The 16,277-nt window shown below is 42.1% G+C and overlaps 1 protein-coding gene across 1 annotated transcript in view; it reads right to left on the minus strand.

Moving 5' to 3' along the window:
- Positions 1–16,277, minus strand: part of Sumf1 (sulfatase modifying factor 1) — a 62,670-nt gene that overhangs the window by 17,513 nt on the left and 28,880 nt on the right. Inside the window, exon 7 of the mRNA XM_042680196.1 lies at positions 8,854–8,967. Within this exon, the coding sequence (XP_042536130.1) occupies positions 8,854–8,967 (114 nt within the window). The remainder of the gene's footprint in view (positions 1–8,853; positions 8,968–16,277) is intronic.

Raw genomic sequence — 16,277 nt, forward strand, 5'->3', positions numbered from 1 at the left:
CATCTAGAGTCCAGTAAACATTGACAAGTCTGGGAATCCGATGGGCTGGGATTAAATCCTGACTGCAAATAAAGCTCAAAATCTAGGGCAAAGTCAAGACCTCTCTTCACTCCATGAATTATCATAAGAAATGAGTCTGAGACCAAAGGTCTTCTTGCACATTGTCAGGAATACTTTGGGGATATGAGAGAGCCAGCATGTGCAGTCATAAATACCAGAACTCAGGGCAAGCCTAAAGCACAAAGCAAATCCACTTGGATTTCTCTCCTCACAAAAGATTACATGAGGATGCAATCCAAGGCTGGGGGGCTAGCCCAGCAGTAGAACAGTTCCTTAGTATGTGCAAGGCCCTGATCCCACCCCACCCCCAGCATCCGCATCCACACACAATAAACCAAAATACATTTTACAAAGTACATCTTACATTATCAGGTACCACTAGCTTACACTTGTAATCTTAGCTACTCAGGAATCCGAGATGTGAAGACTGTGGCTCAAAGCCAGCCCAGGGATGAAAGTCCAAGAGATTCTTATCTCCAATTAACCACCAAAAAGCCAGAAGGGAGGAGGGGGGAGGAGGGGGGAGGAGGAGGGGGAGGGGAGAGGAGGAGGAGGAGGAGGGGGGAGGAGGAGGAGGAGGAGGAGGACGAGGAGGAGGACGAGGAGGAGGAGGAAAAAAACCACCTCAGGGACAGCACCTAAGCCCTGAGCTCAAGCCCCAGGACTGGCATATGTGCACATGTGCACACACATGCGTGTGTGCATGCTCACACACACACAATATTACACTAATAGTCTAGCAAGCTAAAATGAAAAATTGCTTGGGGACCAAGTTGAAGGAAACTGCTCTTCCTTCCTGAACAATGTAGAATGAGTCCACCTCTGGTCTGAAGTACTTAGGGGAATTTGTTGCTGCATATGGACTGCTATGCATAAAACACTGTGAAGAAAAGAAATGTGAGTCAGAATATATTCATACATTAAACTCTGACTGCCAAGCAAATAAGAGTCTTAGCTGAAAATGTGGAGCAGAAAGTAGAAGCCGAGGTACTACAGGAGTTCAGTATAGTGTGGGTTCACTATAATACCAAGAAAAACCACCCATCCAAGGAGGGTCCAGATATGAAGAGATGGGGGAAGGCCCAGAAGAGTGGAAGTCAGGACAACAAGTCTGGTAGAGAAGGTGGCCCACAATGCAACTGTCCCCCATATCTTAAACTAGACCAAGACAGCAGAAACCAGAAGCCTCTGGACAGAACTCAGAGCCTTCTCCTTTGCCCAGAAAGACGGTTCAGGCCTGGCATGTGAGCTGTGGTTACAACTAAAGAAGTCACAGGCATGCCTGGCCCGTCCCCCCAGGCTATCTAGGCATAGAAGAGGGCAGGGAAGGCATATACCACCTTGGAAAGGAAGCCATAAGCCTGGGCTTTGGGTCTGTCTTCTTCAGCACCAGTAAAAGCAAAGCACCCATTACGGATAAGTAAGCAAGAAGGAATTCTGGGAGCCAAACTCTATGGGCCGCGGCGAGGGTTGGTTTCTGCCCCCAGAACAAAACAAGCATATGAACAAACAAAAGGTCAGTTCAATAGCAAGAGGCAGTGCTGAAGATGCAAAGATTTTCCAAAAGGAAACATTATGCCTGGAAATATCGTTACGCTTGGAAATAATAATTAGCTCTCGTATTCTGAATGCTGACTGTGTGGCAAACCCAGCACTCAGTGCTTTAATCTCTTTTTACCACACAGAAACCACCCAATGTTGCAATTTTACTTTATAGAGGAGGAAAGAGAATCAAAAGACTGTCCACCATGCCAGATAGTGGGGGTAGGATGGGGACCAAGGTCTAAGGCATGTGAAAGTCACCCTCTTGGTCATCTACTATGGCTTCTGCCCCCTTCGTATCTAGCAGCAGCAACAGCCCCCACCCAGAGTTCCTGGACCCTAGGAATGACCTGCTGTGTCCTCAGCACAGCTGACAGATGACACACTCAGCTCGACAAGGGTGAAAGGACTCACCACACGCCCGTGGCATTTTAAAGCTCTATAAATGATGGAAACACAGGTCACTGACCTCTCTTTTATCACTTACCAATGGCTTTGCTGTTCAGTGCAAGAGGGAAAATATTATTAAGAATGACAAACAATCATACTGGCAAACTCTCTGATCTTTTAACATTCTTGTTATAATCCCAACCACACAGCATATGGCTTACCTTCCCAAGGGAGTGATACACTGTGAGGAAATAGCTAATAAAAGCCCTTTTATTAAGAATACTGAAGTAAGGAGACCATTTGCAAGTTACTCTTCCAAACCTCTAGCCTGTCTTTGTTGTGGTTCACTGGCCTGGCGACCACTGCTATGAAGCACACGGCTCCGTAGCTCCTACTACTCCAGAACATAGTTTGTGGAGGCTCTGCACTGAAGCTGGATTTGTTTACTCGGCATCTTCACAGTGAGGCCGGTCTATGTATCCTTGGATTTCCCAGAACAGCCTACAGTACCTTGGGCTGACTCCAGGGTGGTAGGGCTCCATCTTCAGCCCTGTTCCATTCAATGACTGGAAGACAACCAAATCTGCTGATTCTATTAAGCTGAAAAGGAAAGTACTACCCACTGAGATTTCCAATCTCAAAACCCACCAGTACAAAACGTCAAAGCATTTTCAGCACCAGCATAGTGCTGTTCATCTCATGGCTCAACATACCCACACTTTGCTCCTGGTTTTTTTCAGTGGAATGTGGGTTTGAATTCAGGGCTCTGTGCTTGCTAAGTGGGCTCTCTAGACATAAGCCACATCCCCAGTGCTTTTATGCCATTTTTTGTTGTTTGATACAGGTATCCCACAAATTTTGTCCAGGCTGGCCTCAACCCACAAATCCTCCCAATCTTAGCCTCCTGAGTAGCTGAGATTAAAGGTGTGAGCCTTTAATCCAACTGATACCCAACTCATACACAAATTTACTAAAAATATATAAAATTACTTTCTGGCTACTGTGTATGGTACATATGAAACAGATGAATTTCACATTCCAACTTGGGTCCCGCCCCGCCCTCAAACACCTCATCATGTATATACAAATATTCTAATACCCTGAAACAACCAAAATCTGGTCCTAAGCACTTCCAGGTGCTCCTTTCTAAAACGGGACATCATTTCTACTCCTGCATCCACTGAGTCTTCAAACTAACACAGACAAGTTACAGTTTAACACCCTGATCTCTCTGCTCAGAAAGATTCAAGAGTTGTAATACAAAGCTCTCAAGGTAAATATTTAATTTTTTGGCAGTACTCAGTACTCAGTACTCAGTGTCATGACCTTGCTAGATAAGTGTTCTACCTTCTCCTTGAGCCACATTGTGGTGGGCATTTCTAAATAGTAATTAGAATTAGCATTCATCCTTTTCAAGTAAGAAGCATGTTTGTAGATATGTGTTTGGAAATATGTCTAAATATCTAAGTTATATATATTAATTATTATTTCTCTTTCTCAATAGTTTTCTCAAGCTAGATGAAAAGCTTTGCACTAGAACCACTGGGAAAGATGACAATGGATAACCATGAACACCATCTCCAGGAAGATTTTCATCTTCAATTGGTAAGAAAAAGATAAAATTACTTTCCCAAACACAGTCCCTGGCACTTCTTAAACATACTTTGTAGCCACATTCGTTTTTTATAAAGTACATTTCAATAACATGTTCATGCTGTGTTTAAATACTAGGCTACTTCTCCATCAAAGTGACCTTATTCAAAACATGTAAATGGGGGACTAGGAAGTTGGCTCAGTGGTAAAGTGCTTGCGTCACATGCATGAAGCCCTGGGTTTGATTCCTCGGTACCACATAAGCAGAAAAAAGCCAGAAGTGGCACTGTGGCTCAACTGGTGGGTGCTAGCCTTGAGCTGAAGAGCTGAGGGACAGCACCCAGGCCCAGAGTTCAACCCCCATGACTAACAAAAAAAAAAAAAAAATGTAAATGGAGCTGACCATGGTGGCTCACACCTAAACTCCATATACTTTAGAGTAAAGATTAGGAGAATCATAGTCTGAGAACAGGCAAAAAAACTATTAGCTCAACTAATTAGCCAAGCAGTGGTGGTATATTCCTGTTCCTGTAGTCCCAGTCACAGCAGGCACTGGAAGGAGGATTATGGTCTGAGGCTGGATAAGGTGGTAGATGGGTGGGACAACCTCCAATATGGAGGCTTCAACAAAAAAAGCCTCATGCTGTTGACAAAGGAAGAGTAGAACACAGTCTAGGAGGCAGGTTAGTGTTCTGTTGCACACATTGGTAGTTAGGAGGCCAGAGGAAAGTTATGGGAGAGCAATGGAGCAAAGCACTTAGAAGCTCCACAAAAGTAATGTTAGTCCACGTCCCAAGACCACAGGCAATACTGAAGACATCTGACTCGGGTAAAAAGTCTGTTACCCTACAGCACAGCTATGCATGCTGATCCTGACAAGAGGACTGGCAAGTGCTCTAATTGACTTCTTGGGCCACACACAGTCAGGCAAAGGGGTTGAGAGGAGCATCTTGAGAAGCAATCAAAGACCAGACTCTTCCCACAACACAAGGGAGAGGGAATGGGCTGACAGTGTCCCTAGTCAATTCTACACCACACTGAAACAGCATCAGAAAACACACACGGTTCCAAAATGTCCAGAGCTATACTACCTAGTATAGAATCAAATTCCATGTGGACAGACAGAAAACTGGGCAGAATTCCCACTCAGAGGAGGGACTCCTTTGAGAGTAATTGGATTCCACTATGATAAGCCGGGAGCCAAGACGGAGGCTTTTGCTGCAACCGTGACTGTGTACACCAACGAGAGGAGAGGTAAAGGCAGGAAGAATATCAGCAACCATGACTTATAAATAATACTTTCTTCCTTTTGCTCCCCCAGGCCAACATTCCTCATTAGCACTGCAGGCAGAAGTATGTAGTACTGCAATCAGAGAACCAAAACGTAACAGACAAAAACAGCAAAGCAGAAACACTGCATCTGTAATATAGAAGTGGAAAGTGTTTTCACATGCATCAATAAATTTCATAACAGCCCTATCAGGTCTGTATAATCACATTCAATTTGTAGAAAAGGAAGCTTAAGATACACTCAAAGTTTAGAAATACTCCTTAGCTATTAAGTGGCGGAGCTATAATCCAAACGACTTTGGTAATACTAAGACTAAAACTCTCCCCTTAATATTAAAGTGCTTTTCTTAGAGTAAGAAAAGCATTAGGGATTACTTTACCATCATGGTACCTGAGAGCTGACTGAGTAGTAAGTATGACAAATTAGAACATTATAAAATTCATTTTTTTGAAAGCACTACAAGATTGTCAAAGATTAATATGAGTTTCCATTTTAGGTAACTATAAAAGAAAAAAAAGACCACATTATTTGCCTAAAATATATCATAGCAATGGCCACACTTTTATGAAGGTGCTCTGTAGGCACTTCCAGATGTGGGACCCGTGCAAACATGCATGCACACACGCACGCGCGCACACACACACACATACTCCCCCACATCAGCTAACACCAAACTAACCCTCACCTCACTTCATATGACCAATCCTAGGGACTGTGTGTACAAAGCACACAAAGCTGTTTCCACAACCTGCTTCTGCCATAAATGACTGCCCAATAAAACAGAAGTGAATGATTAACTTTTGCTCCCTTGAAGTCCCTGAATAAGAAAAAATGTATTTCCTGAATTGCCTTTGCATGAGGGAAACTAACATTTCTCAAGGTCTCCAAAGAATCTTTAAAAAAGTTTGTCATTCTAAATTAACACAGATAAAAGACACTGAAGAGATCAGGTCCCCAGTTGAAATATTTACTAATCACATGGGTATTTTTAATCTAAACTATCCAAAAACATCTGCTTCTAAGCTGCCTTTGCTTTCAAAACACCTGGAGTTCAGACAGTGATTGCACTAGCCAGAATTGGCATGATAATAGCAGCAATGATTACAGTACACATCAGGTTATTTGCTACACTCAGATGATATCCAGGCCATTAGGGAAGAAAGGCAAATAAATTAGGGCCTTGAAGTGAAACAGGGATTGATCAGCTGAGATGGGAACTACTGTCACTTGAAAAACTTGCAGAGCTCGAGTCCTAGAGAGATAAATTTGGTTTCTCTGAAGATCAAATGGCAGCAACTGCTGAAGACAAGTTTTAACAGACTCAGAGACGAAACAATAAATGAGTTCAAGGCCGTTGGAGGAGAAGAGGTCATGGGGAAAGCCTGAACTTTGGTTTCACCTGAAAGAACAATAATACCAAAGGTGAGCTGGAATAGACCAGTTCTCACAGGGACTGGTGGTTAGTTTCAGATCATCTCAATCGCCAACTAGATTAAGCAAATATGGCAGACATTTCCAGAACTCAAAGTAAATTCTCTATAGAGAAAGACTGCATGGAGATTTTTCACAATTTGGAACATTCAAAAAAAGTAGAAGAGAGGGAAGGGGGAAGGTGGGGAAGCAAGTTAGTATATTAGGAAACAAGATGTGAACAGGCAACAAGAAGCAGCTTGACCTGACAGCCAGATATTCATTACAAGATGCAGACAGTAAAAACTAACTAAAACTCTAGTGAAACAGAACCACTGCCCAGCAGCTGACATCAAATATAGCGACAATCCCAGAAGCTTAAAAAGGCAGTTTTTGTTGTTTTTCATAGCTAAAGAGAGATATAATAAGGTATTAACACAACTTATATGTAAGTAGGAAGTGCATAGGTACCTATTACAAAGCTTTTTGTAACTTTCCCAGATATTTGCAGTATTTTATAAACAAATGTTTAAAAGAGAAGAGAAAGTATGGTTAGAGAGAGATCAGAAAAAAATTACAGTACTTTAGACTTCAGTCACAGTCAAGAGTTCATACTTTATTCTGCAGACAATAAGAGCTTTACACAGCATCAGATTTGCCCTGAATAAACATCATCTAGTTCTAAGATCACATCCCAGAGAGAGTGAAGGCCTGAATCCACCAGGAGGCCAAGACAGTAACCAGACAGAAGAGGAAAAAGCCTGGCTCCTAGAAATGTAGTCATGCAAATTTGTAGGATGGAGTGACTTTCTAGGGACTTGGGGTTCATTCTCAAATGAACCTCAAACCAGTCAAGTCAGGAGCAAATGAAGCCCCAGTGACAAAGACAAATCTTTTCATTACAACACGGACAGCATCCAGGACAGAGTCTGGGACTGATGAAATGAAACTTTTGAATTCTTCTGTAAATCCTTAGGAGAAATGCAAGCAGTTATAAAACTGGAAGCTAATAAGCACTCAGCTCAACACCAGATGGTCAGAGAGATACATTCACAACTTGCCAGGATTCTGAAGCCTTAAACACACCCTTCCAAACAGGCAGATGCTTTGATCTGTGAGGGAAAAAATTCTATTTTAGATCCTGACGGTAAACGCCAAGTGACATCTCGCCAGTTGAGAATGGCGTCTCCAACCACAAATGCACGGAGGTTTGCGCAGAGCCTTTGACTACTACCTCTACCAACCCTGTAACAAAGTATAGAATAATGGGGAGGGGGGGGAGGAAATTGAGAGAGCAAGTACCTGTAAAACCAACATTCTCACCCTCACCCAAAAAGGAGACAGACTCACATTGCTGAATTACTCCTGAACAGCCCATGAGTTTCTTTAAGAAGATGAGTTAAGCACGTATCAAAAAGAAACTTACCAGACTTTAAAAAATGGCCTGAGGTACAAAGTCTGATAAATTTTTCAATTATTCTGATCTGTTTAACCCTCCGGAGATAGAAACTGAAGACTTCATTATCTTTATTATAATCTTTGGTGCCTTTGCAAAGGTTAAGTTTTTGAAATAAGTACATTAAGTTCCCAATTTCCTTTGGCCTATTTATGAATGTTGATTAGTTTGCTAGAATGAGATTATATGATATTTTTCCCCAATCTGTTCAAAGAACAAAACAAAATATTCAGAGAGAGGGCTGGGAAGGTGGCTCAGTGGTAGAGCGCTTGCCTTGCATGCATGAGGCCCTGAATTCGATTCCTCAGCACCACATAAGCAAAAAGAAAAAAAGCCAGAAGTGGTGCTGTGGCTCAAGTGGTAGAGCACTAGCCTTGAGCTGAGCTGAGGGACAGCACCCAGGCCCAGAGTTCAGGCCCCACAACTGGACCCCAAAAATAAAAATATTCAGAGATATTCTCTTTAATGGAAGTACTTCCCAAACATGTACCTAATTAGGGTGTTAATTTTGATATATTCTGCTGGGAAAGTTCTGTTTTAAAGCCAGGGTAGTATACTAGTTGCATTGGCATTCTCTACATACCAGAATAAAAATAAAACAGACCCAACAAGTTCTCTTCAATTCTCAAGTATTGGATGCACTGGCTGGTCATAAAAAGAAGTTCAAAAAATTATCTCTAAACAACTCAAGTTCCTGACTCATATTTACCCAAGAAAATACCCATTCTTGTTTGCTCTGAAGAAAGCACTGAATAAAAATTTCAACCTGTCAAATCCAGGAAAGTATATACCTATCTATGGAAACTATACACTACAGATCTGAATAGTTAAAACTGAAACAGGAATTTTCCAAATCAAATCTATGAGACTGAATTTGATTTCTACAGTTACAGGTGGAGTCTCAGTATCACAATCAGCAGAGCATATAAAATTATAATCTTCACATAACATTCTAAAGTGGAAATAAAAGTTATATGCTTAAGGGTCTGGAGAAATTCAAGTTAAGATTCAATATTCAAGATAATAAGTATCATGATAAACACATGAAATCCTGGCTGCAGTCTGCTCCGAGTGTCTCTTACAAAATGTGTGCTCTGAGAACAATACTCACTGGGTTGAGCGTGTCTTCAGCTGAGTGGTGAACCGTCCACCAGTCTGCAGTCCACTCCCACACATTCCCTACAATGTTGTACAGGCCGTAGCCATTGGGAGGAAAGGTGTCGACCTAAACATAAAGGAGGGAAAAAGAATGCTGTCAAAAGTAATTGCCTGGCTGGGTGCCAGTGGCTCATGCCTGTAATCCTAGCTACTCAGGAGGCTGAGATCTGAGGATCTTGGTTCAAAGCCAGCCTGGGCAGGAAAGTCCATGAGACTCTTATCTCCAGTAAACCACCAGAAAACCGGAAGTGGCACTGTGCTCAAGTGGCAAAGTGTTTGCCTTGAGCTGAAGAGCTGAGGGACAGCACCCAGGCCCAGAGTTCAAGCCCCATGACAGACAGAAAAACAAAAACAAAAAACTACTTGCCTGTTTTTAAAAATGGCTTTGGAGCAGAAAATGCACCAAGAGCTATCATTTCTGAGTATGACTATTAATTTTCATTCCAACACTCAAAATACAATTTGGCCAATATAAAAACAAAGCAAGGCGGGGAAGGTGGCTCAGTGGTAGAGCGCTTGCCTTGCATGCATGAGGCCCTGGGTTCAATTCCTCAGCACCACATAAGCCAAAAAGAAAAAAAAGCCGGAAGTGGCGCTGTGGCTCAAGTGGTAGAGCACTAGCCTTGAGCTGAAGAGCTGAGGGACAGCGCCCAGGCCCAGAGGTCAGGCCCCACGACCGGACCCAAAAAAAAAAAAAAAAAAAAAAAAACACAAAGCAGGTTTGTGGCTTTGAGCTCTCAAAAAGAGTTTAGAAATATAAGGGGAATTTTATTAAATGGCACCAAAGCCAGTGAAGTTTTTCCTATTAAATGGCCTAGAAGCTAGTGTAAATATTTAATTGATTGACTAATACTGAGCCCCTAAGTCAAATTTCTTCAACTCCGGGGGGGGGGGGGGGGGGTATACAGAGGTTATACTTAAGACTTTCAGAATCACTAATGGTAATACCATACTTAACCCAATATAAGTGTTGTCATCAAAGCTAAACTTCTCTGACCATACCACTAGCTTCCTTCATCGTGTGTGTGTGTGTGTGTGTGTGTGTGTGTGTGTGTGTGTGTGTGTGTGTGTGTGTGTGTGTGTGTGTGTGTGTGTGTGTGTGTGTGTGTGTGTGTGTGTGTGTGTGTGTGTGTGTGTGTGTGTGTGTGTACTGAAACTTAAACCTGGGACCTGGACACTGTCCCTTAGTTTTTTGCTCAAGGCTAAAGCTCTAGAACTTGAGCCAAAGTTCCACTGCTGGCTTTTTGCTGATTTACTGAAGATAAGAGCCATGGACTCTGTTACCGCAGCTGGCTTTGAACTGTGATCCTCAGATCTCAGCCTCCTCAATAGCTAGGATTACAAGTGTGAGCCACAAGCGCCCAGCTTCCATTCTCCCTCTTATATTTAAGACTTGGCCCTGTGATTAAAAATCTGAGGAGACTTGTTTTATAAGAGGAATGTGAATTCATTATCAAGTGTATATATAATAGAAGGTCTGCAGTCTCTGGAACCTAGAATTTGGAAGCAAATTATACATTCAACAGTGAATTCTACCATATTTCAAAGGCAGGTCAGAGAGTACCACATAACACTAAACACACTATCAGACACAGAACCAAAGCACACACTTTCTATAAAAGAGGGTGAGGGGAGGGCAAGAGAACAAACTTGAACAGAACAATAGTAAATGCTGAGCAGATCTGCTAGTTTTGTTGACTTAAAATTTTCTCCCTGAATTTTTTTGAATGGATCTTTTTAAACATAGAAAAAATTATCCTTTTTACATGAAAATAATTAAGCTATCCTTGGAATTTTTCATCCTTTAGTAAATTCATGCTTTTCCACCCAATGCAATGGGACAAAAACAATGATGGAACATTCATTTCTATGCGGCTTCAGATGGCTTTTCATCTTCACATGAAATGGCGGCATCTGCTGCTTGGATCATTCAGAGGATTTCAACCAAAGTGAGGATACAACACTGAAAAGAACGTCATCTAGAGCAGTTGGAAAGCTGAAATATTCTACTGCTCTGCTGCCATAATCAGCATTCATTATGGAAGCAGCAGAACTTAACACACTGGTTCACTCAGGAATACCACGCAATTTAAAGACAGAGAAGGGTCCAATGGCAAAGACGATCCCAAAAAAGCTTAATGAGGGAGAAAACAAGCAAATGCCAAAAACTGAAACTCCAGTTCTGCAAGGGAGAAGGGAATGTGTAAGGGAACACAGTGAAAGGAAATGGCACAGAAATTACAAGAAGTTTCAAGAGGGAGAAGGTTCTAGGTAAAGGGACTCTCTAGAAAGGTGGGACTGTCTTGAGCAGACTGAGTTCCAAGAGTAAGAGAGACAGGAAGCAGGAGAAACTTGTGTGGAAGGTATTTCTTCAAGAACATGGAGAAAGCCGGGCGCCATGTAATCCTAGCTACTCAGGAGGCTGAGATCTGAGGATCAGAGTTCAAAGACAGCCTGGGCAGGAAAATCCATGAGACTCGTATGTCCAATAAACCACTAGAAAACCAGAAGTGGTGCTGTGGCTCAAGTAGTAGAGCACTTGCCTTGAGCTGAAGAGCACATGGAGATGACCAGAAAGAGATCAGAGCAAGGTAGACTAATAGCTAGAAGTAAGAAGGAAAAGAAGAACTCCATTTGCTTCACAGGGAGAGTAGAAGCAGCCAGGGGAGCAAGAGCAATAAGAAAACTGAAACCAAAAATGGAGGAAAGGCTTTTTGTCAAGCCGGTACCATGCCCACGTGGAGGTGCCTCAAAGAGTCTACCTGAGCTCTTTCTACGATCCAGCACATGCAGCTAATATCAGACAAGCAGTGCAAATACATCTGGGCGCTGCTAGTCCATACATGGGAAAAATAACGGTTCCCTACTATAGGTCCTCTGAAATAATTTGATGTCTGATGTAATCATATCTGGAGGTCACCATTCCCTAAATTACTGTATGTGAGCGTGCCAATAAAAGTTTTTTAATTGTTCCCGGGTAAAATACTAGCTTCCTCTCAAGAATCTCAAAAGGAAATAAACATGTAACACAAAGTCTTTTGACATGCTGTTTCAGATAAGCAAGAAGATACGTGTTAAAAACAAAAGGAGCTAGTAATAGTGTAACGGTGGCCTAGCAAAATTAAGAATTCAACTTATAGGTTCAAAGTGGTCAGAATGTTTTGATAAATTTCAAGTCTGAGCTGAACAAGTAAAATGTATATAACGTATACAATCTTAGGCAAGCAAGCTATGTCATTCTAGTCCATCCCATCATTCAAGTTAAATTTCTGCCTGGCATGGTAGCATACACCTCTAATTCCAGCACTCAGGAGGCTGCGGGAGGAAGATTGAGAGTTCAACACTTGTCAGGCCTGTATCAAAAACGAAAGTAAAAAAAAAGTTAAATTCCAGCTTTCAAATACCTACAGCATGTGTACTGTTCAGAGCAGCTTAGTTGGAACCATGGTAATTCTTTTTGTGAGCAGTTTGAATTTAACTCACTGAATTTAACTCATTCTAACACAGGTAGAAGTCACCTCTTGTGGTTTGACTACTTTCTGCTCAGTTCTTATTTCTCAAATTGGTTCCCTCAGAACTCTGGATAAACCATCCCAATTTTATCTTAGTAAATTTCACAGCAAGTTCACAAGTAAGCTTTATGGACAGCTTCGAAACTCATTGTTAAATGTTCCCACTGTAAATATCTGGAAGGCTTCCTAATTTCACAATGAATCTTGTATTTCGGCAAAGGTGTACCAACATGGCTCCATTTTCCTTTGCAGTTCATTTACTCAAATGCAGACACAAAATGTGAGAGCAATGTCCAAGAGGGTTATATACTGTGGTCTCTTACTAAACCTGGCAGGTGCCTGTATCATTTGTCTGGTTCATCAGAAACAGTTATCACAGAAGTCTGTGGGCAACAATGGTGGCCACATGACCCAGGCCTCCCAATCTCTCAGGACCAATCTCTGCTGTACTTGGGCCTTTGAGGCTCTCATTCCACATCTGCTCCCATGACAACTGAGATCTACATCTATAACTCTGCCTTAGCCCTTGGCCTTGACCTCCAGGTTTACCGCTGCTATTGTATCATCTCCACACAGCATCCATGAGGGGGATCCATGCTGCTGAGGTCCTTTCCAGTGCAACCCGTTTCCTGTGTTAGCTGCAAGCTTGCACAGGTGAGGCACTACATACATCTCAGCAGATTCTGAGTCAGTCACTAACTCACCAGCTGTCTAACATCCAACAGCTCTCCTATGGTCTTATGGGCACTCATTCCAGGCACCTTTGCCATATTCTGTCCACCCTGCAATGCCACTTCTGCTTGCCTAAAGGCTCACTAGGCATGCCTGCTCCACACCAACAAGCTGGGTTTCTGATCCACTTGAAGTTGGAAAAAAAAAAAGTTGAAGTCGTTTCTGCAGAGACTTTGAATCATTTATTTTACTGAATAAAACTATGCACTTGGAGAGCAGTAGCTCTCCTGATGGGAACTTGGGAGGAACCAGCTACCAGATGGTTCAATTAGTCTTTTGCCGGTATTGAATAATGCATCCATTTCCCACCAGTTAGTGGTGCTTTATCTTATCCACAACTCACATATATGGAATCTGATATAAATACGCACATATGCACTCATATGCTTATTTAAGGGAGAAATACTCTCATGAAATTTATTTATTTCATATATTAATTTTGGTCCAAAAATTACCATGCTTTACCTTGGCTAAAATTAATTCTATTTCTCCTAGGTCAAGTGTCTCCTTGTTCTACATCCTTTCTAAAAATACCTGGATCTTGACACACTTCTTTAGTTTTTCTGTTGCAAAGGTAATTGCTTGGCTATATTCCATGGATAAATATGACTTATCCGTGTCACACTTACAAATACATTTCGGAAGTAGTATTTTTCATGAAACAAAAATGGCAAATGTTGAAAAAAAAAAGACAACTGTTTGAAAGACTGTTGAAAGAAAATGAGTCTCTGTCACAAATCCAGTTAAGAGCTATTTCCTCACCTCAAGATTTCTCTTCTCACTGTGTCAAGCACAAATTGGCATGATTTTGCTATGGTCTGAATGATGGTGTCCCCTTCAAAATTCACAGAGCAATGGAATCCTCAATGCAGTATTACTAAGAGGGGTGATGAGGAGTGACAAGTGAGATTAGTATACAAAGGGACTAAGCTGAAGGAGGAAGTGCTATCGTGCCTTCTGCCTCCTGCCCTGTGAAGCCATGAACAGCTGTTCCCTCCAGAGCATGCAGAGAACACCACGCATGCCAGGGAGGCCTCTATCTTCACTTCCTAGCCTCCAGAACGATGAGACATGAATCTCCCATTGCCCACAACACTCAGCCTGCAGGATGTGGTGATAGCAACACCAATGCACAAAGACGATTTTTAAACATGGCTTCGTTTATGGCATGACTGTGCCAGCCAATGAGCAGTGAGAAGAATCTCCTGTATACCAATGAAGGAAAATAAGCCACAGCTGCTCTTCAACACCACTTGGGCCAAATTCGAAACTTACCAAGAAAGCTACCTAGGGCTGAGAACTCAGTTCAGTGGTTGAAATTATACTTAGCCACATACAGGTACTAGGTGCAATGCTCAAGAGAGAAGGGGAAGAGCAGAAAGGAAGGAGGACGGGAGGGAAGAAGGACACAAGAAAGAAAAAAAGGTGTTCCTAATCTTTGACTCATTCATATCATAGCTAGTACACTAGCTTCAAAAAATTCAGATAATACCTCAGTATTGATATAGGAGAATAATCATCTTTGTTATTACTATATTGTATAGGGAAAAATCAGAAAGAAACTAAATCTACAACCGAGGACAATAAATTAGGATCGATTCATCTAACCGATCATCTAATTTCTGAAAAGCAACGTGTGTGACCTACTGTTGTAAGAGATAATGTTCCTGATATTAACTGTGTGAAAACAGTAAGATATAATATTGTAGCCAAAGTGATCTAAATGAAATATATAAGAAAAACACATGAGACACATACACTAGAAATACACGTTGGTAAATTTGGTAATGAAGAGTATGGGTTTCTTAGGAGAAGATCACAAAGGTACAATGCCAGCCAGGTGCCCGTGGCTCATGCCTATAATTCTAGCTACTCAGGAGGCTGAGATCTGAGGATCACGGTTCAAAGCTAGCCGGGGCAGGAAAATCTGTGATGCTCTTATCTCCAATAAACCACTAGAAAACCAGACATGGTGTTGTGGCTCAAGCGGTAGAGCGCTTGCCTTGAGACTCAGGAGGCTGAGATCTGAGGATCACGGTTCAAAGCTAGCCGGGGCAGGAAAATCTGTGATGCTCTTATCTCCAATAAACCACTAGAAAACCAGACATGGTGTTGTGGCTCAAGCGGTAGAGCGCTTGCCTTGAGCTTAAAAGCACAGGGACAGCGCCCAAGCTCAGAGTTCAAGCCCCACCACCACCAACAAAAAAAAAAGGTACAATGCCAAAGTGCATCTGATCAGATAAGGTAATATTTATCAAAATGAACTCCAGGAAATAGAAACAAGAGGTTTTTCTTTTCTTTGTTACTGTTCTTGTTTCCTTTCCTTTTGTTTGTTCATTGATCTGTCTCTGGGGGAACACAGAAATGGAGGGACAAAGGGTGAACAAAGGCAGCAGTGGTACGCACTAGGCACTGTGTTGAAAATGAACTATACCATTTGTAGGTAGGGACAGGAGAGAAACTGAGAAAGAGGGAAGGGGTGACACTGTCCAAAAAGAAATGTCCTCTTTACCTGACTTACTTAACTGCAACTTCTTTGTATATCATCTTTATACACATAATAAAAAAAATTTTTAAGTATGGGTTTGGAAACAAACCGACCTGGTTCAAGTCCCAGCTGTGCCGCTTTCCAGCTGTGTAACCTTGAGCAAGTTAGTTAACCTCTCTGTGCCTCAGAATGCTCACCTGGAAAACGGGGACAACAGTACCTACCTTACAGAGGTGAATGGACAGTAATGAGACCGTGCATGCGCATGGCTTACACCATTTGATGGTTCATTGCCAAGTGCATGCTGGCACACAGCAAGCACAATGACTAGCCAATATTACCACCACCAACAGAATGAACGGGGAAAGCACAACATTGCTCACAGGGATTATTTCCTCGTAGTGGAATTCCAGGTCAGTTAAGCCTTCTCCTTTATCCTGCTCTGTTTTTCTAAATGTTCCATGGAATCAGATAAAGAAAAAAATGCCTCATCAAAGAAAACATCTGACTAGCTAGCTGCTGGCACTTGCCACTTGGGACAGTAGATGATGAGCGCAGAAAGGAAGACCTGCATTAGCATTTGTGACGCTCTTCGCCCTGTTTCTACCCAGCCTCCTTCTCAGCGGTGCTGCCTTTCTCTGGAAG

Source organism: Dipodomys spectabilis, unplaced genomic scaffold (assembly GCF_019054845.1).
Source record: "Dipodomys spectabilis isolate Male_0828 unplaced genomic scaffold, ASM1905484v1 ptg000054l, whole genome shotgun sequence".
NCBI classification, from domain to species: Eukaryota; Metazoa; Chordata; class Mammalia; order Rodentia; family Heteromyidae; genus Dipodomys; species Dipodomys spectabilis.